General features: G+C 41.5%; 1 protein-coding gene across 4 annotated transcripts in view; it reads left to right on the forward strand.

The window, feature by feature from the left end:
- The first annotated feature begins 5,452 nt into the window (after positions 1-5,452).
- The window catches only part of ARHGEF40 (Rho guanine nucleotide exchange factor 40), a 41,848-nt gene continuing 22,431 nt past the window's right edge, over positions 5,453-24,869 (forward strand). For all 4 annotated transcript variants that reach the window (XM_039347291.1, XM_039347290.1, XM_039347293.1 and 1 more), the window contains exons 1-3: positions 5,453-5,752; positions 15,685-15,882; positions 17,363-19,112. In XM_039347291.1, the coding sequence (XP_039203225.1) occupies positions 5,750-5,752; positions 15,685-15,882; positions 17,363-19,112 (1,951 nt within the window). In that variant the 5' untranslated portion in view covers positions 5,453-5,749. The remainder of the gene's footprint in view (positions 5,753-15,684; positions 15,883-17,362; positions 19,113-24,869) is intronic.

The following is a 24,869-nucleotide window of genomic DNA, read 5'->3' on the forward strand; positions in this document are numbered from 1 at the left end:
TTGCTAATTCTGCCTTGTACTTAAACTTTCTAAACACAGGCAATTTCTTCCAGCTTTAAATTACAATGCAGTCCTTAGTAAGCTCTGGGCCCATAACCTGTTAAGAGAATTTTAATTTCTCTAATTGGTGAAAAATAAATCAGAAGCTCTCACAGTTGACTGCATTTAGCTGATTCAAATTAACTTCTTTATATCAAAATATTTACATTACCATACATTCTTCTTTACATCAACATAGCTTAATGAAAACTTCTTACAGAGACAGACCAGAGACAAAACCTTGAGACCGGAAATCCAGCTCCTAACTCAATACTCTTTTGCACAGACTCAGTAGCCCTTTCTTCTCATTGGCTGACTGAGTTACCACATGACTCTTCCTGTTCATGAATATTCCAACACCCTGGTTTAGGAAACCAAATGTGAGGGACACAAGGATGCCCATGACATACCTGTGCGAGGAAATTTACTACAGGAACCTTGAAGGGGCTAAACAAAGTATAGCACAGTCAGTGTAGGTAGTTCTTGATTTACAACCATTCAAAGTTACAATAAGACTGAAAGAAGTAACTTACCACCAGTCTTGCGTTTAAGACTCTGATAGCATCCCCACAGTCACATGAATAAAATTCAGATACTTGCTGACTGGCATGTATTTGCACAGTTGCAACGTCTCAAAAATGTGATTATCGTTTGGGTCCTCTCCAGCTCTCTTCCGACAATGGGGGAAACTGGATACGCTTAGCAACTGTATGATTCATTCAACAACTGCAGTGATTTGCTTAACAACCATGGCAAAAAAAGGTTGTAAAATTAGGCATGACTTGCTTAAAAAAACACCTTACTTAGCAAGGGAAATTCTGGTTCCAACTGTAGTCATAAGTCAAGGACTATCTGTACCTGCCTAGATTTCCAACTTGTAGTCTACCCTGGATTCCACTGCAAGGAAAAAAATTGGATCTAGGTTTCCCCCCCCCCCTTTCAAAACAAATGTCATTAAAGCAAGCAGTGAATAGCAAGTGGAAATATGAATACAGCAAACATCCAAAGTGCAGAGTAAGCAGAATTAACTTATTCTGTTGGAGGGGAAGACAAGCGAAAGAAAAACAACAACAATTTTAGTAGGCATTAGAATTGCTACAACCATCATGATAGTAATCATATTTAGGTCCTGGCAATGTGATTTTCATGTACCCCGTTATTCATACTGTTTGCAGGGAAGAATGGATGTAAGCAGTACAGTCTATGGGGATGGAGGTGATAGGGAGTTGAGCAGCAGGGAATCAATGTTTAAAAGGGGAACCAAGGCAAAAACCTCCATGCAGAACCTACACACAGAAGGGGCTACATGTCACTGGCAGGAAATGAGTGGGCAGGCAAGGGGGGCTGTAGGAAGGGGGAAGGGGGAAGGTTAGGAGGCCCAACTGGGTTGGCAGAAAGCTGGCTTTACCTCACAGTTTGCCTTTCCTGCCTATAGGATTTTAATAAAACAAAAATACTTCTTAAACGTAGTCATTCTTCTTATTGAAAGTCTGGATGCTGATGAAAGCGAAGTCATTTGACTTTCTCTGCAACTGCCAGCATGCCGGGTATAAAAATCCTTATTCCACCCTGTCCTTCTTTCATTTCTGGCTTAGCCCAGCTGGAACCAAATAGGCTGGAAAGTTTAGTTAGTTTGCTTTATATATTTTTTTCCTGGAATCCAAACAGACGCTAAAAGAAAACCTTGAAAAAAGTAGCCCCTCCTCCTATTGACATATACTGAAACAGTGTTGGTCTGTATAAGAATGTCTGTGTGTGGCCCAGCAGTTAATTTCTAGAAATTGAAGAACAAAATTTAATTTAGAACTTGTACCATTTATCCTCTAGCTATGTAGTTTAGTTTTGATTCTGCATTGGCAAACCCAGATTGGAAAGTTTAAAAAGATTAAAAACTATTGCAGAAGTTAATTTACTTTTTTGGATAACAATCACTTAAATCACCTAGAAGACAATTTTGGAATTTTATCTCTTTTTACTCAAATCCTTCTGCACTTGTTACACCTTTTCTAAACCATCTTCTATGTTCAGAGGAAGTATATCTCTGCCAAATATTTATGATAAACAAAAAAGAAATTTATAGACAATCTGGAAAAAGGCAGCTGGCAACTGTTAGGACAAAATGCCTAGTCAAAAGAAACCCCCTGCCTTCACCCTTTAGGGTTGATGCTTTGGATGTCACCTAGATATTAATAGTTCTGGTATAAATAAATGAGATATGATTGTGGATTTGTAAATGTTCATTAAAGCCACTTAACCATAGTGCAACATATCTCAGACATCCTGTAACCGTGGACTAAATAAACATTCAACAAAGGTAGGTTCCAGCCAATTAAACATCTTCCCACACATTTTTTTTGCCTTCAAGGGTCTCCCCCAACAAATAAGTAATGATTATAATTGCATTTGTGCATTTCTTCCCATCCCTTTCATTTTTAAAGATCCTTTAAAACTAAACCATTCCTTGAAAATTATTTACTAATTGAATTATGTACTTCATGCCATAATAAACAATAATTCCTTAACAGAGACTTGCTGGCCGAAGTGCAAAAGGCCTTGGAGCAAGAGATCCTCATTCCTCATGAAAACCCATTTTTAGATATTTATCATGGTACCTATTTGTACTTTGGGGGACTGTGATATGGGATTACACTTGGGACAACACATGTAGATGCACATTCAAGATATGTTCAGTACTTCAGTTCTCTGAGTGTTGGTAATGTTGCTACTATTCGTATCACTCCTTTCCTTCAATGAGCCACTTTTAAAACCTTGATCCATTTTTCACCAACCGACTGACTGCTGACTGCTCAGTCTCTCCCTGCTGCGGAGGGAGAGACTGAGGGGTGCATAGGGGTTATCCCAAAACCTACATGATGATTACAACTGCACTACTGAATATTGTATACCTAAAAATGAGGCAGGACTTTGACTGCGGTCTTGTGTTTTGTGATCCTGACAGCTTTGTGAATGGGTCCTATCCACCTGCCTCTTGGTACATGCAGAGAAGTGTAGTGAGCAAGCCAACCATCTGGTCCACTTCCCTAGACCAGACAGCTCTTTGGGAATCCCTGCTCTAGTAGTTTGAAGATCACAACCTAAAGCATTGCTTCCCAAACCTTTTCCTTCATTGTCGCAAACTATCTAATAGAAGTCTTTTTTTACCCAATGTAGGTAAAACACTTTAAATCAGCTTAAATGTTCCTGTTGTGATCAGCTAATGCAGGGGTCTTCAAACTTGGTCCTTTTATAACTTGTGGACTTCAACTCCCAGAATTCCTCAGCCAGGCACGCTGGCTGAGGAATTCTGGGAGTTGAAGTCCACAAGACATAAAAGGGCCAAGTTTGAAGACCCCTAAGCTAATAGGTTTGAGTACCTTTACCCACAGAAAAAACAACCTTTACTCAACGTTAGATAATTTACCCAGATTTGAGAACCATTAGTTTGAAGTATAGCAGGCAGGCTTAGTATCTGAGGAGTAAAAAGCTTCGACCCCAATAAAATTGCCTCCCAGAGTACCTCCAAACATTATAGTTAATCCTCGATTTATGACCACAGTTGAGCCCAAAATTTCTATTGCTAAGTGAAGCATTTGTTAAGACAATTTTGTCCCATTTTACAACTTTTCTTGCCACAGTTGTTAAGAGGTCAGTTGCCAAGTGTTTCAGTTTTGATCACATGACCATGGGGAATGCTGCAACGATTGTAAGTGTCAAAAATGGTCATTAAGCCACCTTTTTCAGTGTTGTTGTAACTTTGAATGGTCACTAAATGAATGTTGTAACTTGAGGACTGCCTGTATTGTCCATTTTTAGTAATGAAACTGATAAATGGGATTAGGGATTAAATAAACATGGTTGTGGTCATATTATTGATACTGCATTTTAAAAGAAGTCAAATTATATTTTTGTTTAAGTGGATGGTCCTCAGCATGCTTCTTGGTGCTTAGAAGCAAATTCTGGCTTGCACACTCTGGCATTAATCTCATTTAGCATGCATGTTAAAGTGTTCCTGATTTTTTTTTTACACAACTATTAAAAGTGCAGTAACCTGTCCTTTTTTACCTGCTGCCCAGTCTTCTAACAACGGTAACCAAGGAGACAGCCACCTCTGGCATACAGTAATTCAAACACTATCTAAAAGCAAGGGAACCAGCAATTTTCAAAGCAGCTCCACTTAAGAACATTTCTTTATGATTACATTTATATTTCATCTCCTAAGACAGTGGTGGCGAACCTATGGCACGGGTGCCAGAGGTGGCACTCAGAGCCCTCTCTGTGGGCACGCGTCGCCCCAGTCCTAAGCCTTCACCTGGGTTTTATAAAACCGTTTCACTTTAGGCCTATGCCGCCAGGTGCAAAAAAAAAAAAAAGGTTCAATCAATCAGTCAATTTCAACTTCTTGGGGAAAAAAAAGATCTTGCAAAGTTGGAATTGATAGAACTTTTTAATTCCACCCAGTCTACAGTTCCCACTGTAGCCACGCCCACCCAGTGGGCCACACCCACCCAATGGCCACATCCACCTGGCACCCGAAGATGCATAAGTGGGTTTTGGGTTGCAGTTTGGGCACTTGGTCTCTAAAAGGTTTGCCATCACTGTCCTAAGAACTAAATGCAGAGTCCATGTTCTGCTCCCCACTATATCGTTCTAACATCTTTGCAAAGTATAGTAGATTAGAGTGAGAGATGTTGGTTTTGTTACACAAAATCTAAATCATGGTTTTGTTGAGATTCACCAAAAAAATGGTTCATATCACACATCTTAACAATAGTAGTTTAGAAACCAGTGGGTTTACACAACACACTAAGCCTCCAACAACTGAATCATAGTTTGTCCTCAGGGTTTTGCTCATAACCAGTTGATATGAAGGCCTGGCTGCTGCTTTAGAGAAGCTATATGTGTGCACTTCGGGTGTTTTCATTACTCAGGTTGGGTTTGGCTTGAGTTAAGTCACGATTCATTGCAGAAACCCACAAAATGAATTAAGTAACCAGGTTAAATTGTTGTGAGAGCCCAGCCACTGGCTGCAACAAGTTGTGGATTTGGTCTCCACTCCAAATTCCATCCTCTCACTACTGCACCACACTGACTCTCCAAAGATATAATTTACTTAAAACATTTTTTTAAAATTTCTTTCACAAAGAAAACAAATACAGTTAAGTTTGGGTTTCAAAAAATTGCCCGAATGTAATCCGCCTGGCGTGACGCAGGTCTTTTAACCTTGCTTGCCAAACACAGCGTGGACCATCGCTTTCTCTGATTCGAGAGAAATGCGCTCCGCACAAGCTCAGAGGCACTCCCCCTTATTACCTCCGACGCAATGTGAAGCGCCGAGTGAACCGTCTGGAGTGGCGGTTCCCAACCGAGCTGAGATCTTCTCGAAGGACTCGCGGCTCTGCTCTCAAGGGTACTTATAGGAGGCGGAGAGCAGAGGCGACGTTCGAGTCTGATTTCCCCCTCCTCTCCTTTCCCCATTGACTTAGTGCTGCTGCCGCAGTCGCGTCTCCACGTGCCCTTGCCCGGGCTCCGGCGGGGACTGCAGCTGCAGGCAGACGCGGAGTCGGGGGCCGGGATTTTTGCCAGGGGGTGGCTCCAGGCTGGGCTAGCAGGCCGAGGCGGGGAGGGGGACGCAACGTGCGAAATCTCGACTGGAGGCGGCAGCCACAGATCAGGCGAGTCCGTCCCGTCTGTGCGTCCGCCTGCCTGCGCCATGGTGAGCTTGAGTTTTTGCGCGATTTTCCCGGGCAGAGGGGAACGCCGGTTGTTGGGGGGGGGGGCGGCGCGGGCGGAGGTAACACGGCTTGCTGGCGATCGCAAAGAGGTGTGGGCATTGTGATGCCTTGTTGTGGGGAGGGCAGATATGGGAAAGGAATTCCGCCTGGTCACCTTCAAGGACTGACACGAGCGCTGGACAAGAGCTATGAGACGTTGGTGCGGAATGGAGACGCGGGGCGGGTGTTCTAGGCTCGGCTGTTGTAAGAAACCATTAACTCCAGAGGGAATCGGAGGGAGTTATTATCTTGAGGCAATGTACCGCCGAAGGTTAATTAACTATGTTTAATCGTAAGTAAGGGCTAGTGCTGGAACTGGCTCAAGCGGATGTAGCGATTCTGCTCTTTCATCAAAATAATCAAAGAAATGGATTCCCCCCCCCTTTCCCCGCAGAGCATGCTTATATGAATGAAAAGATGAAGCCCGGACGGTCTTGTAGTTCTTAATAGGGAATTAGAAATTACCGTGGATTAATTAACATGGAATACAGAAGTATAATTTTGAGCTGGTTTGAAGCTTTTTCTTCACACTGATGATTAGCAAGCAATATCTCTTTGTGTTTCTGCATCTTTAATATCAGATGAAATCTGCTATAACCTATATTTATTAATTATTTGCCTGTTGCTTTTACATTCTGCCTCTACTTTGGAAGCTCAAGGTTCCATGCTTTAAGGTTTTTCTTAGTTTTATCTCCTCCAACAACAACCCTGTGAGGTAGATTGAGCTGAAAGATAATGACTGGCCTGAGACCATGGCAGTGAGCTCATGGATCTTGAGCTTGTTTCTCCCCCTTTAAACACCATGTTGTCTGATTTGATTTAATGCTGAGCTTTGCTTTGTTTTTCATTTGGCTTTGTGTTTTCCTCCCCTGTCCCTTAACAGCATCCTTAAGTTTATTGATTACACTCATGAAGAAAAATACTTTTCTGTTTTGGAAGAGTGGGGTAAATCAAGCATCTGAAAAGGTGGATTTTAGGAGAGAGATGATCTCACCACTGAATCTTGATCAGGCTATTCTTTTAATTGAACTAAAGTTGGGTGGTTTAATCAGAATAGTTTTAAGCCTTTCAGGATGTAGATAAAATTGTATGATCCAGGGGAAACTGAAGTCCTTTTGAAAAAAATTACAAGAAAATTGATCTGGAGGTAGAATTAGTGTTCATTCAGTATTTTTTAAAAAAGGATGAATAAATCTTTGGAAGTGACATAAATTATCTCAAATGAATACATTGGAAGCAAAACAGAAACATTTTTTCTTCCCTCTCTTTTGGTACTTTTTTATTACAGATCCCCACCAGCTGTTTTCCTAATTCTGGGAACTGAAGTGCATGGGTGAGATAATCTTGGGGGCCTAATAGTGATGGGAAAGAAAATATTTTGGGGAGAAAGAGCTAGAACACAGAAATGGCTGGTCGGAAATGGATCAAGTATGTCTTCACTCTGCTTTGTCTCCAATTTGTACTACCTTCACCCCAATATGCATAGACCAAGTTGCCTAACTCTTGAAGTTTTCTTTCACATGTTTGGTGGAGCATCTAGTTTGGTCCTATTAGCCAGATTCTTTTTGGTTAGCTAGGCACACTAAAAGCAAAGCTACCGATATTGTGACTTGTGTGATTAGGCTGTCCTCATAGACTCTTTACAGGACTGCACCTTGTTTCAATGCTTGAGGAGTCAAAAAAAACAAAATCATAACTTATGGCTGAGCATAAGTCTTGAAGGAAGGAAAGGCCAAGTTGCAACCAAGGTGAAAAGGAGCAGAGGACAACAAATAGAAAAAGCAATGTGTATACCTGAGGTTTGAGAATGCTATTTCAAGTCAGGAAAGACAACACTGAGTAAACTAATAAATAATCTGGGTTAACACATATTTAGCTAAAATGTTATTAGCTTGTCGCATAAACACAATCACTGGATTGTTATACCATGATATAGTGAAGCATGCCTGTTTTGCAAACCACAGGGACAGAGTTTATCCAGAATGCTAAGCCCAAACTAAACAAAATGTATTATGGCTTAGTATAATGCATGAATCCACTCTATATTTGGCCAGATATAAAAGAATTTCCAATAATTTTGTGCATATTTCGGCCATTATGGTGGCAACCCGAAGTATCTAAGAGATAGAATTTATTGTGAATATTTACTAAAGAAAAAGCACTACAATTTTTCAACAAGGGCAGTTTATAGATAATTTTTCAAGGTTTCTTTTTCACCATGGAAACCACTCCTGGGTATGTAAACATTTGCAGAAGTGTAATCATGATAACCAATGGTGCGTGAATACCCCAACAATATTTAAGTTTAAGTTGAGGCTTTCCAAAGATGAGTGAGCCAGAGATATATATGGAAATAAAGAGTAATTTAAAGAGAAAATAACATCCTGTTGCATTTATAACAAAGGAACTCTTCATTGGGGATATTCTTTTAATAAGAATATATTAATAATTAAAAATGAAAATGATTTTAGATTTATAAAATTTATTGCATTCTGCGAAACATTTACACAGCAAATTCATAATATCAGATACGATTGACCAGCAATACTTCTAGCATTCGTAAGAGTGGAAAAGAATTGTTTTTACCTGGGCATCTGGCTGACAACCTACAGTATTTTTTGAGTTCCAGGCCAATGGAGATAAGCAATTTAAATAATTTCTGTTTAGAACGACAGCCAGTATTTATGAGTAAGAAGAAAGTTGTTCCCAAAAGTCAGGCTAGGAAGCTAAATCAGCTCTAGTCTGATTTATAAAAAGAATAGTTTGCAACTTTTAAGTCAAATGAAAGATAAAAATTTTTTGGTAGTAATAAAAATAAAGAATAAGATGCTCGCTTGCTCTCTAGTGTCATTCTCTGGGCTTAAGATCTGATTGCTTTTAAGAACAAAGTGCAGATGTAAAATCCTGATCTGATTAAACCACACAGTTCTTAGAAAAGCTCATGGTTACTGTTCATATTTAAGAAGAAGTGAGCAAGAGATGATCTGAGAATTGAAGAATCATCGCGCTTTGAGCAGCTTTGCACCATCCAGGAAAGTTTACAATGCCTTGCCTCCATTGAAAATTGTTACTGTTTGAAATGGCATTAAGTTTGAGAAATGGGTGGACCTCTGAGAGAGTTGAGATCAAGAAGAATTTCTGATTTGCAGAAACAAAATTGACTCCCCGTACTTTAAACTACAGTGAACAAAGTTGGAAATAATCAGAAACACATTTTGTGTGTGTGTGGAAGGAAGCTAAACAGAATTCAGTTCTGTAATCAATTTGTGGACATGAAATTCTTCTTTTTAAGTACATGTGTTTTGGACCTGGGTCTTGGGTATTTTCTTTAAAAAAACAACAACCCCAAGTAAACTTTGCAAATTTGAAGTAATCTCTATGTTTCTTTAGCAAACCAGCAGTGCAATTTTTTAATGGTTATGTACATGATTTTTCATCAGTTCAAATGAACACACTGTGTGAAGTCATTGAGTGAGGAGGTAAAGTGGTGAAGGATAATATGCCTATCATTCAACCAAGTTCACTAGCAAGACATTCTAATTAAGAGGTTTTCTCTCAGCCTCTCCTGCTTATGTGTCATGGGAATAATAATTGAAAGGGTTAGTTGTGAAGGCTGTTGAGGTAATGTCTTTGAATATTCTGGGAACCACACTAAAGATGTACCCTCCCCCTTTTAATCTAGTAGTGTTTCCCGAAATTGGTTGCTGGTAATCCTTGATTTATGACCACAATTGGGAGAGCAACTCCCCTTGCTAAGCCAGGTGGTTGTTAAGTGAGCTGCACCTGCTTTTATGACCTTTTTTGCCTCAGTTGTTAAGCGAATCCCACTTTCCCCATTGACTTTGCTTTTGGGAGCTGCTTAGAAAGATCGCAAAGGCAATCATGTGACCCCCCCCAAGACTGTCATAAATATAGGCTGATTGTCTAGTGCCTGAATTTTGATCACATGACTGTGACAATGATGTGATAGTTTTAAGTACAGGGATTTGTCATAAGTTTCTTCAGCAGCATTGTAACTTTGAATGGTCAATAAACAAATGGTCATACGGTAAGAACTACCTGTATACAGAGACGAGTAATAGTCCAGTGGCAATTGGTAACTTTCATAGTTATGGGAAAGGTTACCCTGATGTCTTGAAATCATTATTAGAAAAGGACAAAGTTGACTCACCCTTCCATCCTCCCGAGGTCAGTAAAATGAGGACCCAGTTTGTTGAGGGCAATATGCTGACTCTGTAAACCGCTTAGAGAGGGTTGTAAAGCACTGTGAAGTGGTATATAAGTCTAAGTGCTATTGCTGTTGGGAACCGGTGACTATCCAGAAGTTATTGAACAGCATCCTTTAATATTTCAATAGATACATTTCAGTGACATTTGGAAGACCGCAAATGCCATACAATTGTTAAGTGCCAAATGGTTAGCTGTAGCTATGCCACTACCTTTTGCCAGTGTAAGAGACATTGCATTGTAATGTCTTAAGTTGTGTTGGATTATAAATTAGAGAACTAGTTTAAAAACACGTTGGTTTGCTTTGGAGCATTTTGTGGCTCTGCATAGCACACTGAGCTATATAAATACAAAGCAACCATAGTTTACCCTAGCAGATTGTGCAATGACAATCTGTGTGATTACTTTCCAGACAGGCATGTTATGGAAATCCGGTCCTTTGAATTGGTGAGCAAACCATGGATAAGTTCAGCATGGGTAAATACATTGTGCAAACTCAAGTGATTGTTTTTCTCTTAGATAAAACTGCCTCCCAGGATGGCCATCAAAGAATGTCTATATGGGGACTGAGGAGAATGTCTTTTTGTCTTTCATTTCAAACAATAAAATGTCTTTGAACAATCTCCAACAAGTAGGAATCAAGCTTGTAGGCTAAAGATTATGACTTCAAATCAGTCCTTGTGTTACAGGCATGTGTGGAGAAGCTAGTTTGACTTATATTAATAATCATACTGATAGAAATATATATGTCTGTGTGTGGCCATGATTCCAACATAATTATTCTAAAATAAGACAGTTGCTTTCGGCAAAAGGTTTTTTGTTTTTTTGTTTTTTTTAAATCAAGCATTTCATTTTGTATTTGGTAGCGGCCCAAAACTTTTCTCCAGGAAGGCAGGCAGGCTCTTGTGTCATTAAAAGTTAGTGCTATAATGACACTATCTTGCACTAATAAAAAGGATTTAAAAACAAAGTGCGGTATAGAGGGTTATTTCTCTGAGTAAGATCAGAGAAAGCCAAGTTCTCATCCACCATCCTCCGGGGTGGAAGTTCATTGGGCAACTTGGGGGTCAGAAACACTCTTAGCCCAAACTACCTCTTAGGGTTGCTATAAGGAAAAATGAATGCTGTCTGAGCTCTTGAAAGAAAGGCAGCATAGATATTCAATTAATCAATTAAATCTGTTTAATATGTACAGAAAATCACCTGTAGTCTTCCCCCTCCAAAACTTTCTCCAGGATATAAAAAGAAAACTCCTTTGAGCATGGCTTTCCGGTGAGATCTGCCATATGATATACGGCCTGCTACTGAGCATGCTTAGTCCTAATCTCTTCCCTCCCCCACCTCTACCCCCACCAACAATTTAATCCTGCACATCTTTGGGTTTCACAGAACTTTTCTCCTCCGCAGAGGTAGTATCTTTTGCCTGCCAAGATATTCACTTGGGGAATAACCACTGGTGAGAGTAGATGGAAATACAGAGCATCTGTTTCTCTGTGTGTGAGTGAACGGGGGGCTGAATATTGGCAGTAATGCTTAGGGAAGATTTGTCTGTGTTTCCATCAGCCACGCTTCTCATGGATCTGTCTGCCTTGCACACCCTCCAGGACCCAGAGCCAAGAAGGGGCCTCCCCACTCTTCCTGCCAGTGTCTGGGTCTGAAGGGGAGGGGAATTGCCTCTTCCTGTCAAGGATATAAAACTCAAGCTTGGCTGACTGCAAGTCTCTGTTTTCCTTCCCCTTTGCCAGAAAGTGGCAAAAGAGAGAAGTTTGTGTGTGCCTTGGTCTGGGGTGGTGGAATTTGGGACCTTTGTGCCCTCCATCTTTTTACAGAATAGTTTGGCTTTCAACTCAAGTTTCAGTTAGGGGAAGGAGAATCCCAGAAAAGCAACCAGGTTCTTGACTTTGAACTTCCTTGTGGGAAGAGGATCACTTGCCTGCACACATGTGGGGGGGAGGGGGAGGGCTCTTAGGGAAAGAGCTTCCTTTCTCCCCTCCCTCCCATGGCAGAACACCTGTTTTGCATATAAAAAACGCTGGAGTATTGCCTTGCCTTCCAGTTAAACATTCTGAAATGGCAGAAGGTTCCTCAAGAGCAGTGGTTCTCAACCTTCCTAATGCTGCGACCCTTTAATATAGTTCCTCATGTTGTGGTGACCCCCAACCCCCCATCCAGCTGGCCAGGGAGGGGGGCAGAAAGGCGGCTCTGCGCCCAGGCAGGGAGGGAGAGGGAGGAAGGGAGAGAGAGAGAGAGAGAGAGAGAGCGCCAAGAGGGCGACAGCGCCGGCAGAGCTTAGTTCAGCCTCCTCCACAGAAAGGGCTGCGAAGCAGCGCAGCCTCCCTTAGGACAGGGGTAGTCAACCCAAAACACTCAAAGAGCCACTTGGGAGCTGCAAAACCCTTTTGATATCTAAAATGAAGATAACACTGCATATATCCTTTTTTACGTTTAATGTATGTATGTATGTATGCATACATGTATGTATGTATCTGTGTTTGTGTGTATATATAAAATAAAGGTAAACAAAGATCTATGCAATGTTATCTTCATTTTAGATATCAAAACGGTCTCTCTTTCCTCTTTCCCCTGGCCCAACCGCCGCCCCCACCGGGACTCCACCGCATCCTCTGCCGAACGGGGAGGGGGAGCAGGACGGGAGGCAGTGGCTCTGATAGCGGCGGCACGGGTGCATCGTGAGGGGTCCTCGCTGCCCCTGGCCCAACCGCCGCCCCCGCCGGGACTCCACGCTGCCCGCCCTCGCTCTCCGCCCGTCGATGTAGAAGGAGAGGAGGAGGGCAAAGAAACTGCCGCCGCCGCCCCAGCTGGGACTCCGCACTGCCCGGCCTCGCTCTCTGCCCATCTGATGGAGCCACGGTGGGGGCTGGTTCTGCGCGGCCCCTGCCAGCCCCTCCACCAGCCCGGTTGCTCCCCTCAGGTACCCCTCTTGCCCCAGCGCCCGCCGAGCCTCCCCGGGGCACCAGGAGGGAGAAGAAGAGGAGGGTCAGGAAGCAGCCGCCAGGACCGCATTGCCCACCCTCGCTCTCCGCCCATCCGATGGAGCTGCGGTGGGGACTGGTGCCGTGCGGCCCCTGCCAGCCTCTCCGCCAGCCCAGCTGCTCCCCCCCAGGCATCCCTCTTGTCCCAGCGCCCGCCCGAGCCACCTGTGGGGCAGCAGGAGGAAGAAGGGGAGGAGGAAGAGGAGGGCAAGGAGATAGAGGAGCAGTGTCTTGGTTCCTAAGACTATCGGAAATATGTGTTTTCCAATGGTCTTAGGTGACCCCCAAAGGGGTCGCGGCCCACAGGTTGAGAACCGCTGCTCAAGAGCTTTCTATATCAAGAACTGAGCTGTCGGATTGGGAACAGCAATTCAGAGTTGACAAAATACATCTAGTCCTTGACTTACAACCATTTGTTTAGCCATTGTTTGAAGTTACAGGGGCGTTGGAAAAAGTGAATTTGATGGTCCTTGCTCTTAACAACTCTCGCAGCATCCCCACAGACACATGATCAAAATTTGGGAGCTTGGCAACTAGCATGTATTTATGAAGATTGCAGCATCCCTGGGTCACTTGTGATTGCCATTTGCAACCTTTTCAGATGACTCAATGGCCGCATGATTCATTTAACTGGTCCCAGTTGTGGTTGTAAGTTGGGACTACCTGTACTGTGCAAATTCTCAGATTCTTCATCTTGTAGCTGATGTTTAAGCCATGTCAAAAATAATTATTCTCAGACTCCATTAAATACCTTCATGTGCAGACATGGCTTAATGTTGGCCATATTGTTACCTCCAATATTTTTTAATCACTCTTCCCGATGAAAAAGTTCTTGGAAACTTGAAAGCTTGCTCATGATTTGTGAACCTTGAGTTGGCTCTGGCATACTAGTTTGTACAGATTCAACTGGTTTAATGATAAAATTTTGCTTTATTACAATTTTTTTCCCCTTATGGTCAACACAACAGCATTTGTTTCAGGAATATTACTGGGCTTTCCAGATATCTGAATTATTGGCTTCAATCCACTAAATGATATTTTTACTTCTGTATATCCCTGATATATGGCATATCCCTGCCTGTAACTTCTGTAAGCAGAAGTTAAGCAGCCTCTATTTATCTCTGATAGATAAAAGGACATCCAGACTGAATTTTAGTTCAACCTTTCTTATTCTGGAAAGTGCTGGTATTAAAGTATACCAGTCTCCCATACAAGGCTGGACACTAGCATTTTGCAGCCTAAGATATAAGAATAATGATGTTTCCTTCCTTCAACAAATAGGGTGCTTAGTTACTCAAGAGTGGTTGTGTTATTTCCAAAAACATGGCAAAATAATAACAAGTGTTTCCTTCTCCCCCAAAACAATATGTAACAAAAATATTTATATTAGTTTATTTTTTTTAAAAAAAATCAAATCAGTTGCTTGAAGTTGCTCTTACTATTTCCTAATGGCGAAACTGGTTTTACTATTAGAATAAACCGGTCCTTTTAATTTTTTTGTAAATTTTTAAAAGCCTTGCTGAAGGATATTAGGTAAAGTGTTGAAATAATGGATATAAAGAAAGGACTGCTGTTACAAAATGACCCTAAATGTCCCCTTCTATTCACCATCATGCAGTTTTACCAGATAGCAGTAAAAGGTACAAAGTAAGTCAAAATTAACACTTGTTTTGCTTCCTTCTCTCAAAGGAGGGTTTAGAAATATAATTGCTACAAAAGGCAACCATGCATTTTCATGCCCTTAGTTCAACAAGATTTCCTTTGTCTAATGGCCACATCAAGCTCCAGTCTAACTCTGCAGCTTTTGGAATGCTCACAAACAAAAAAGTAATCAGGAAAGATTTAATAAAGTTATTTAATCTGGATTCAGAGAGGAAGCAAGGATGCACAATTCTTGTCATTTCCTCACAGTGTCTTCCAGCATAAGATTTGAATCCAGGGTATGCCTGTGGGGAAAAAAAAAGATTGTGTCTCTTTGGTAGGTACTCCGGAAGGTTTAAGGCACAATGCTGTTTCTCTTGCTATTGCACCCTCCTTCTTTTACAGTCTCTCTCTCTGTCTCTCTCTCTCCTCCCCCCAATTTCCTTTGCTGGGTGGAGCTGCGGAAGGAGTGAGCTCACAGCTGCTAATGTATTCCAGATGGAACCTCCGCTCTCCATACTCCTTGGCGCTTTCCCAAACCCTTTCATTCTTGCTGCCCCCTCATGCCCTCTGCTCTTTTTACACACTGCTGGTCTCTGTGCACATTGCCCTGAGCAATTTCCTGGCTGGCCCTTTTTCCTTTTGACACATCACTAGGGGGCAGTGGTCTTCCTCCAGGCATAAAATGTGACCAGTTGCTCATTGCTGCAGGTAACCATAACAACCTGGCTCTTCCCTTTAATTGGCTGAACAAGGCAATGAAAGGACATCAAATAGAAAAGGTTGAAGGCAAGAGTCTTAGTCCTAGGGCAGCATCACGAGGTATGAGTTATGCAGAAACCACAAAACTGCGAGGGGCATTCATTGCACTTGGGCAAGGAGGGAACAGTTGCAATTCTAGGTTAAGGAACTAGCATTTTTGTTTCATTGCATAGTTTCAAGGGGATTGGATGGGCTGGTGAAAGGCTCTTGGAGGCTCACGCCCTCCCCATGCATATTCTTTGTTTTTGCAGGAACCTGAGCCTGTGGAAGAATGTGTCCAGAGCACACTGGCTGCCTTGTACCCTCCTTTCGAAGCCACGGCCCCCACTCTTCTGAGCCAGGTCTTCGAAGTGCTGGAACGGACGTACCAACACGATGCACTGCGCTACACCCTTGACTTCCTTGTTCCTGCCAAGCACATCTTGGCTCGCATCCAGAGTGAAGCCTGTGTGAGCTCCTGCTTCGGTTTGGCTCTCTGTTTGTCTGGAGTACTTCTGAACAGGAAATCTAGCTTGGCAGTGTTGGGCAATAGAGAAATAATCCGTGCTGGTGCCATAGTGGCTCTCTGTGTGGGAGTCAGCTAGAATATCAGTGGCCCTCCAAAGAGTGTTGAATTCCATCCCCCATCAAGTCCCATAAATGTTATCCATTGCCTGGAGGGCCATAGCTTTTCTAATCTAAATTGAAGTGTAGGAATTTTTTCTTTAGTTCCTGGGTATTTTTAAAATTTTAATTCTATAGGTACTCTTCGGCTTATGACCACAGTTGAGCCCAGAATTTTGCTTGTAACTTGTCATAAATTGAGTCACCACAAAGGCCTAGACTTGATTTTATGATCATTTTTATGATGGTCAGTAAGAGAATCACCACGGTTGTTAAATGAATCGTGGTTGTAACTACAAATCCAGATTATCCAATGGGTGTTTTTTTGCTGGAAAACAGAAAAATAAAATAAAATAAAATTGGGAAATATGATCATGTGCTGTAACTGGTTGTAAATGTGAGCCGGTTGCCAAGTGCAATCATAAGACCAGGGGTGGTGTGGCAATCACAATCTTGAAGACAGTTGTGAGTAACTTTTTTTGAATTTGTCATAGCTTGCTAAATGACTGGTAGTAATTCAAAGACTACCTGTATCATGTTCCCACATTTTCTTATAGTAGTAATGCCTTCATAAGTAAACTTATATGGCAAGCAAGTATTAGCAAAGTGAATTTCAGGTGGGATATATAGATGTTAGCGGTCTTTGGTTGGAGAGTCTTAATGTTGTGTAAACTAGATCCCCCTTTTTCCCCTTACTCTTCTCTTACTTGGCAATTTTAGTTTTTGTGCAGAATTCTAATCAGGTTCTTCATCATGGTGAAATACCAGAACTGAGCTAAGCTAGGAGATGCTTGTTGTTTCTGGATGATGGGAATGATATACTACCCATTAATGCAATATTTGTATTGTATACAGGTAGTCCTTGACTTACAACCACAATTGAGCCCAAAATTTCTGTTGCTAAGTTAAGAAATTTGTTAAGTGAGTTTTGCCCCATTTTACAACTTCTCTTGCCACATTTGTTGATTACTGCAATTGTCAAATTGGTAACACCGTTGTCAAGTGAATCTGGCTTCCCCATTGACTTTGCTTATCAGAAGGTCACAAAAGCTGATCACGTGAACCTAGGACACTGCAATCGTCATAAATATGAATCAGCTGTCAACCATCCAAATGTAAATCACGTAACCGTGGGGATGCTGCAACAGTCATAAGTGTAAAAAATGGTTATAAGTCACTTTTTTGGTGCTGTTGTAACTTACAAACGGTCATTAAATGAACTGTTATAAATCGAAGACTGCTCTTATATAAATTCCAGAACTTTGTATTTCTTAATATAACTATCTGAATTCCCTTTCTCCTCTTCTCTCTTTCCCTCTTCCTCAGGCTCAGTATAGTGGCTTTGTCTTTTGTCATGAAGGTTGGCCCCTGTGCCTTCATGAAAAAGTCCTTGTCCAGCTGGGCTCCTTGCCGTGGCAACGCCTGTGTCCCGGGGATTTCTACTTGCAAGTGGTACCTCACCGTGAATGTGCTCCCCGCCTAGTCCTGAAATGCCTCTCGCTGGAGAGCCGAGGAGTGCAGGAGTTGCCTGTGTCTCCAGACTCCTATCGATTCCTGTTCACCATTGAATGGCTCAATGGCATCAACAAAGAACGTCGGGTAGGGCGTCTGGAACGCTGCTTGCTGGCAGCTGGAGAAAAAGTGCTGAGCTTGCCCTGGACTGAGCTTGTGTATCCTCAGTTTGTGCACAAAGATGGATTTATTGTGGGGCAGCATTGCCCTACGGATTTGACTCCCGAGGTCCTGGGAGCAAGGAGTCCGGGTGACGGACGTCATTCTGGTGGAGAGAACCGGGAATCTGAGGGGGAGTACGTTCACCTCTTAGAGGTCAGCCCCACCTTGCATCAACCACCCAGAATCCCACAACCTTGCAGTGCCCAGATTCAGACAATGCCTGCTCGCAAGGGACATAGCAAAAATAGGAGTCGGCGCCACAGGGCCTGGCTCCATCATAAGTCAGGCTGTGGGGAGAACTTTGCTTTGCGACAGGCTTGCAAAACTGAGGAGGCAGAGAAGTCTAGTCAAGAGAAGGGAGTCCAAGATGAGAAGGTAGCTCAGCTGAGACCAAACCCTAGCCCAGCTTTGGGCCCAGCCTTAGACACTCCTGGAGTAGTTGGGAACTTGAATCCTAAACAACTGGAGGAAAACCTAGATCCTATTGAAACAAAACCACCACCCATTTTGAGTGGTAGTGATGATGTTGTTGAAGACACAGTTCTGGGGAAAGAAGACTTGCTTGACTCCATTCACCGAGATCCAACTCCTCCTAAGGAGGACAGCAAGGAAAGCCATTCTCCAGCTTTAGCAACTCCAAAACGTACCACCAAGGGAAACCGGAGAAAAAAGAAAGGTGCTGGGAGAGGAGCTGATGGTTGGATTAAACAGGGGACAGATTCTGTGAACCAAGAAACAGGAAGTTCTGATCTTAAAATGGGTGCTGAAAAGGAGGAGGCCTGCACTGGTCCAGGAGAACAGAATTTTGGGACCGGAAGCGTTCATGTTAGTACCAGACAGCCAGGCAGCATCAATGTTTCATGTGTTGATACCACAGATTGCGATGACACCCAAGATAAAGGTATAATCAAAAGAAACCAAAGCCTTGAAACTGGAGGGGAGGAAGCCAACAATAAGGACCTGGTTGTCAGCACTGGAGACTGTACTGCAGGTGCTACAGAGCCAGAAGACAGCACAGGAAAATGTAGCATTGGTGACAATGAAGGCAGCTCTGGAGAAGGAAGCATGGAAGGCCCAAAACTTAACACTGAAGAGCCAAATGCTAAACCCAAGACTAGTGAACCAAGAACTGGTACTGAGGAGGTGGGTGTCCAAGAAAAAGAAGTGGACAGTTCTGAAGACCAATGTATGGTGGAACAGGGTCTTGACATCAAAGAACCAGTACTTACTGACTTGCCAAGGAAGAGTGAACTAGCAAGTGTTGATGGGAGAGAAGAAGCCGTGTGCATAGCAGCTGATCAGGGTCCTAGGGAAATACAAAATTCCCTTTTACCCAAGATGGCTCGTCTTGGGGAATCTGTAAACTGGAATCTTCTTCTATCAGGAGTTTTTGCTTTGACAGGTAAGTCATCACTTTTTGGCTGAGATAATCATCTGGAAATGTTGAATTTGATTTGTTTTTCCCTTCTAATAAATCTTCAAAAAGAAGTAGTAGAAAATTTAATCTCTAATGTGGCATTCCCCAATCTGGATGCTTCAATTTTTGGACACATTTTCTCAAAAATCCTCACCTCTGGGACCAATAGCCATGTGATTGGGTATTCTGAGAATTCTAATACATCTGGAGAGCTCCAGATTGACAAATGCTTTGCTAGTGCTTTGATGGTTATGCACAACAGTATGGCCGCATAGAGTCAGAATAAATTATGATGGAACCTGAAGCTTGTTTATCAGTCTCCCTTGGCATGATGCCATTCAGATGTACAGAACTGCACTTAACATTCATCAAACCAACATTGTACTTGACAAAGTTGGGGATGACAGGACTTGTATTTCACACAACCAAATTGGTGACTATTGCAGGGGGTTCCACTAGCAGCATCAGTAAGGGGGTCCAAAGCAGCAAGATGACAGACAAAGCATTGTTTTGCAAGCCCTGATCTCTCACGCAAGTTCAGATGTGTGGGGCTTGCACCATGACACTTTTTGTCTGCTCTCTTATGACTTTCACATCTCTCAATTCCACAAATTAGCTAGTTATCTAGCCAATTTGCCTAAAGCTAGTTAACTTTAGGCAAATCAGTAGAGTGTACAGTGCTTTGTATCAGAGGATAGAGTATTAATGCCTCTTCCTAAGAAGTATCCACACTTTTAAAATTATATTTTGTCCCCTTTGGATATTATGTATTTCAAAATACTAAAGTTGGAGCAGATTTTGTCCCCAATATGCTTATTTTCTTTGATTTTACAAGGTAAAGCAGCCCTCTCTTGTCTGGCCTTCTGCTCCATTACGTAGGCTTGAACTAGATGTCATAATTAAGAAACATTAACCAACTGTGGTGAAGTTAATTGGAGATAATGGGTGAAGACAATGCAGAAATAGATTTTGGATGCCATTACTGATAGATGGTCTGATTTTGGGGGGCACAAAGTGGCATTGCAAGAAATATTTCTTGCTGATATTAATGCAGGCTGATGTGTAAATGCATTATTCAGCTCTAGTTTCCATAGTAGAGTTGGTGCAGGATGACACTCCAATGGATTCTGCCTCACAACATCATGGGGATGTTGTGAGCTGTTGCTCCAAATAGCATGATCGGAAGTGAAGGATACTGGGAGTTATAATTCAGGGGCAACATAGAGAGGGTAACTACTTCTGTAATGGTGCAATTAACCATTTGTATTTTCCATTGTGAGCAGTAAAATAACTTGGGGCAATCTGGGCTGCAATTCCAGCAACCTGATTTAAGGAGAAAGTACTAGAGGACATACAAAAAAACATAAAGATAAAGAAACTTTATGAATTGTGTGCTTAGCTCAACAAGCATGGCTTCAAATTGCAGCCTAAAACTTTCCTGTAAGTCTCTACAGGCTCTTCCAACAAACTTGTCCTTTAACCAACATTTTTGCCATCTTACTAAACATCACGAGGACTAAATGAGGCAAGCCTCTGTGCTCGCCACATCACAACAATCTGTAGAAACCACTCTCTTGCCTCAAGCCACCAAATACAGCCCAGAATGACACCAGCGCCTGATCATGTTTCTGAAGGCCTCTGGCTTTCAGACTAGGAGGCAGGCCTCCCTGAAGAGGTATTACATGGAAAGTGTAAACAAAGAGACATTTGGAAAGAAAAATAAGAAAATATAAGAAAACTTGAAAAGGAAGCACTAGGTTGGTGAATCTATTTCCAAAAGAATAAGCTAATGTCACCTATTAGAATCCTTCAGTTTTATGAACATTGCCCCTAAAGCCTGTATATACATTGTAGTCCTCACTTAACAACACTAATTACGATCGGATTTTCCATCAGTAAGTGACACAATCGTAAAGTGTGACATTACATGTCCATGCTGCTTCGCAGTGCAAATTCTGGCACTTTTGGTTGCCATTATTAAGCAAATCACTGGGTTATTAACCAGTGATGTCATATGGTTGCTTTTTGTGAATTCCTACTGGCATCCCCATTGACCTTGCTTATAATAAGTTGGTAATATTGCAGTACTGATCATGTGACCATGGGGACACTGCAACTGGCATAAATATGAGAATTGGTTATATTTTGGTCATTCAACACTCATATGAGTTCAAATATGGTTGTTAAATGAAGACCATCTATAATAACATCCAGTATGATGTCGCTAGAAAATCCACAAGTAGAGATGAACAGATAATGATTCCTGTTATTGCCTCCAGGATCAGAGAGACAGTGCTTTTTAAAGAAGGAGATCTGATAACCATTATTTTCTGCAGAATTTTCTAGTTCTTTTCATCCTCTCCATTTTGATCTGGGAGATGCTGTAGGAATACTAAAAACAGCCCAGTTGGGACAAACCAATGCTTGATTAGGTTCAGTGTTCTATTGCCAGTGTTCCAGTCATTTGGATGCCTCATTAACAAGTAGAATGGTTTGCCTTCAGATGCTGAGGGTGCTCCATCACTGGAGGCTTTTAAGAAGAGACTTGGCAATTAGTTGTCTGGAAAGGTATAGAGCAAGGGTCCCCAGCCCTGGTCTATGGACTGGTAGCAGTCCACAGCATGCCAGTAACTGGGCCACACAAACAAGAGAAGCTCCATCTGTGGGATGCAGGCAGCATGCAAAAGCATGCCTCCTCCGGTCCATGGAAAAACTTTTCTCCATGCAATTGGTCCCTGGTGCCCAAAATGTTGGGGACCACTGGTATAGTAGGGTTTACTTTTTGAGCAGGCAGTTGGACTAGCAGATCTCCAGGGTACCTTCCAATTCTATTTTCTGTTTTTAAGGTCCGGCTTGGGTAACCATTTATGCACCAATACAAAAGAGGAACTATTTAGTGCTTGCATAGATAGATATATATAAAGATGTATAGATCCATACATCTATAGATGTATAGATTTAGAACAGATTATAGTTTATATAGATATACCACACTTTACCATACTTCAATATAGACATTAGGTGATCTATTTCTTATGCTTAGAAACCAACAGTTGATACTAGCCAAGCATCAGTCTCTTAGCATGCTTTTTCATACAGATCCCTTTCTGATAGAGCAACCTTTTGGTGTCTTCCAGATGTATTTGGGCTGCCTCCCCTAGAATGTCCATTGCAATTGCAGGACACCTGTTTGGAAATGGTTAAATTAGATAATAGTGATGATTAGATAAATGGAAGATCTAAATTAGAAGTTATAGTTAGCAGTAATCCTCAGAATCTGCTATTCAAAAGAACATCACATAATAGAAATCACATTTAGTTACCAATGAATATAACCCCTGATTGACCTGTTTTCAATAATACCTTGTAAGAACCTTCTAAATTGGAGAGGGAAATGCCATTTCCTTTCAACTGAAGTGTTTGAGACATTTGGGATTAGATCCAAAGGTTGACTTCCTTTGACAAAAGGATATTTTCTATCAGTGGAAGACTCTTTCCATTGGAGGAAGGAACCTTTGGATATAATTCTTGGATTCCCCTATGAATGTATTTCTGTTTTTGCTCCTGTGAAATACTGCAGTCATTTGAAAAGAGTTGATGCATGCTGTTTATGTAGTTTACAAGCAAATAACCTGTTACCTTTCAGTTGTTTTAGAGTTTAGTTCCCATTTGTCATAACCTATATGTTCAGTTGCAAAAGGATTGTGGGTAGTTGCTTCTTCCAGCATAGAGTAATTTCAGCCAAACCGAAGGAAAAGGGATAGCATGGAACTTTAGTGGCACTTGGAACTATTGAGGTGTATTAAAACTGTACAATTCATTATACAAGCAGAAGAGAGTTATCCTACTCCTCCATAATTCACAGCTCTGATAATTAAATTAGAAATGACATCTGTGTACATATCTCAAAGGTGCTTTTTCAAAAGGCAACTGGACTGGTTTTTTTCCCTTCAGGAAGACATTTCATTTGTCATCCAGAACTGAAGTTTCTTCAGTTCTGACTGAAAGGTGGAGAATGGATTTATATTTCTTGCAGTCATCTGGTCATTAGCACTTTTTCTGATAGTCTTTGAGGCCACTTGGAGGTTTATCTGTGCCCCAAGTGATCTCAGTGACTCAGAAAAAGTGCTAACAACCAGATGACTACAAGGAATATAAATTCTTCCATTCTCCAACATTCAGTCAGAACTAAAGAAGCTTCTTGGATGAGAAGTGAAACATCTTCCTCAAGGGGAAAAAAATAGCCCAGTTGCCTTTTGAAAAAGCACCTTTGAGACCTAGATGACTGAGAATCTCCACAGACATCTGTGTACATAATCTAGAGATAATTGTATTCAGTTGCAGATGTGCTGATTTGCTTGCAAGCCTGAAATTGTACAAAGTTTAGGCTTAGGTAGTGCCAAAGCACATATACCTGTAAATGTGAAGTTTTTTCACAGTGTAGATATCTATCGTTGTCATCAGAAACCCAACCTGTGGGGAGGGTAGTGAATTTTTCTGCTACTTATTCCTAAGTTTTAGATTGATTTCAAACTCACAATATACTTCTGAATGCCAAATTAACCCATAAAATCATGAACCATGAAACATGCTAGGCTGCTTAGCTATGAGACTTTGTCCAGATTAACATTAATTAAACTTTTTAAAAGATAAAGATGCCCTGAGTTAAGGTTGATGTGTGGTGACTACATGAACACACGTCAGTTTCCTTGCCAATACTATAGAAATGTTTTTGCTTTCTTTCTGCATGTTTCCTACTTCCGTGTCTTATCTACAAGCCTGCATTTCCCACCCATATATTAAGATATGTAAAGTGCATCTGCTAGGTTTTTATGTAACCTGGTTAAGAGTTCATACATCATCATAAGTAGCTGAACTGAGGATTTATTACATTTATCTAATTGGTTTCTATTGAGATGTGGTCTATATGTCAACAGAAGGTGAAGCTTATGTCAACTGTGGTGGAATGTCCTTTCCTATCTTTCTTGCAATGAAGAAAAAAATGGCTGTTGTTAAATCAATGCTTTTAGAAAGTTTATGAGATTAAACCAAGGACACATGTAGATCTGAAGGGAGAGGGAAAAAAGAAGAAGAAATTAAATGTCCTGTCAACAACCTTAATTTTAATCAAATGATCATGATGTGACTCCCTTGCAATCCAATTACAAATGACAAGAATAGCATATAAACAACACTTGCAAGGAATGTTGCCAGATAACCGCTCTTTCCTTTCTTAATCCTACACAAACACGTCTATAAAGAGATTTGTTTTTTAGTCATTGAATCTGCTGACTTGGAATAATGGAAGCTAATCCATCATAATGGGAAAACACCATTTGGGATAAAACAGCAATCTTATGGAAGTTAATGGGAAGATGACCCCCCCATCTTATCCTACACCCCGTAACCTATTGTCCCACAAAAATTTGGAAACAAAACTTTAATCTATATTGTTGTGCTAATTTAGCATAAAATGAGATTCTGATTCAGGGTATTTCTTCTTCCAGCAAGTCCCCTTATCCCCGATTGTTCAGGGGAGCCTGTTCCTCAACTTCTCCTGAAACCTTTGGGATTCACAATTGGCTACAGGTGGAAGGAGAAAATGGGGAAATTTTTCTCTGTAAATGACTTTATGTTAACTTCTCCCAAACTCCAAATTTATGTGTTTTATATTTGCTGCAACATGATACGTTGTAGGGAATGGAATACTGGATCTGTGGGGGAATGTTACAGTTTTTTTCC

Source organism: Crotalus tigris, unplaced genomic scaffold (genome assembly GCF_016545835.1).
Source record: "Crotalus tigris isolate CLP2741 ecotype Arizona unplaced genomic scaffold, ASM1654583v1 scf7180000018058.1502924, whole genome shotgun sequence".
Lineage (NCBI taxonomy): Eukaryota > Metazoa > Chordata > Lepidosauria > Squamata > Viperidae > Crotalus > Crotalus tigris.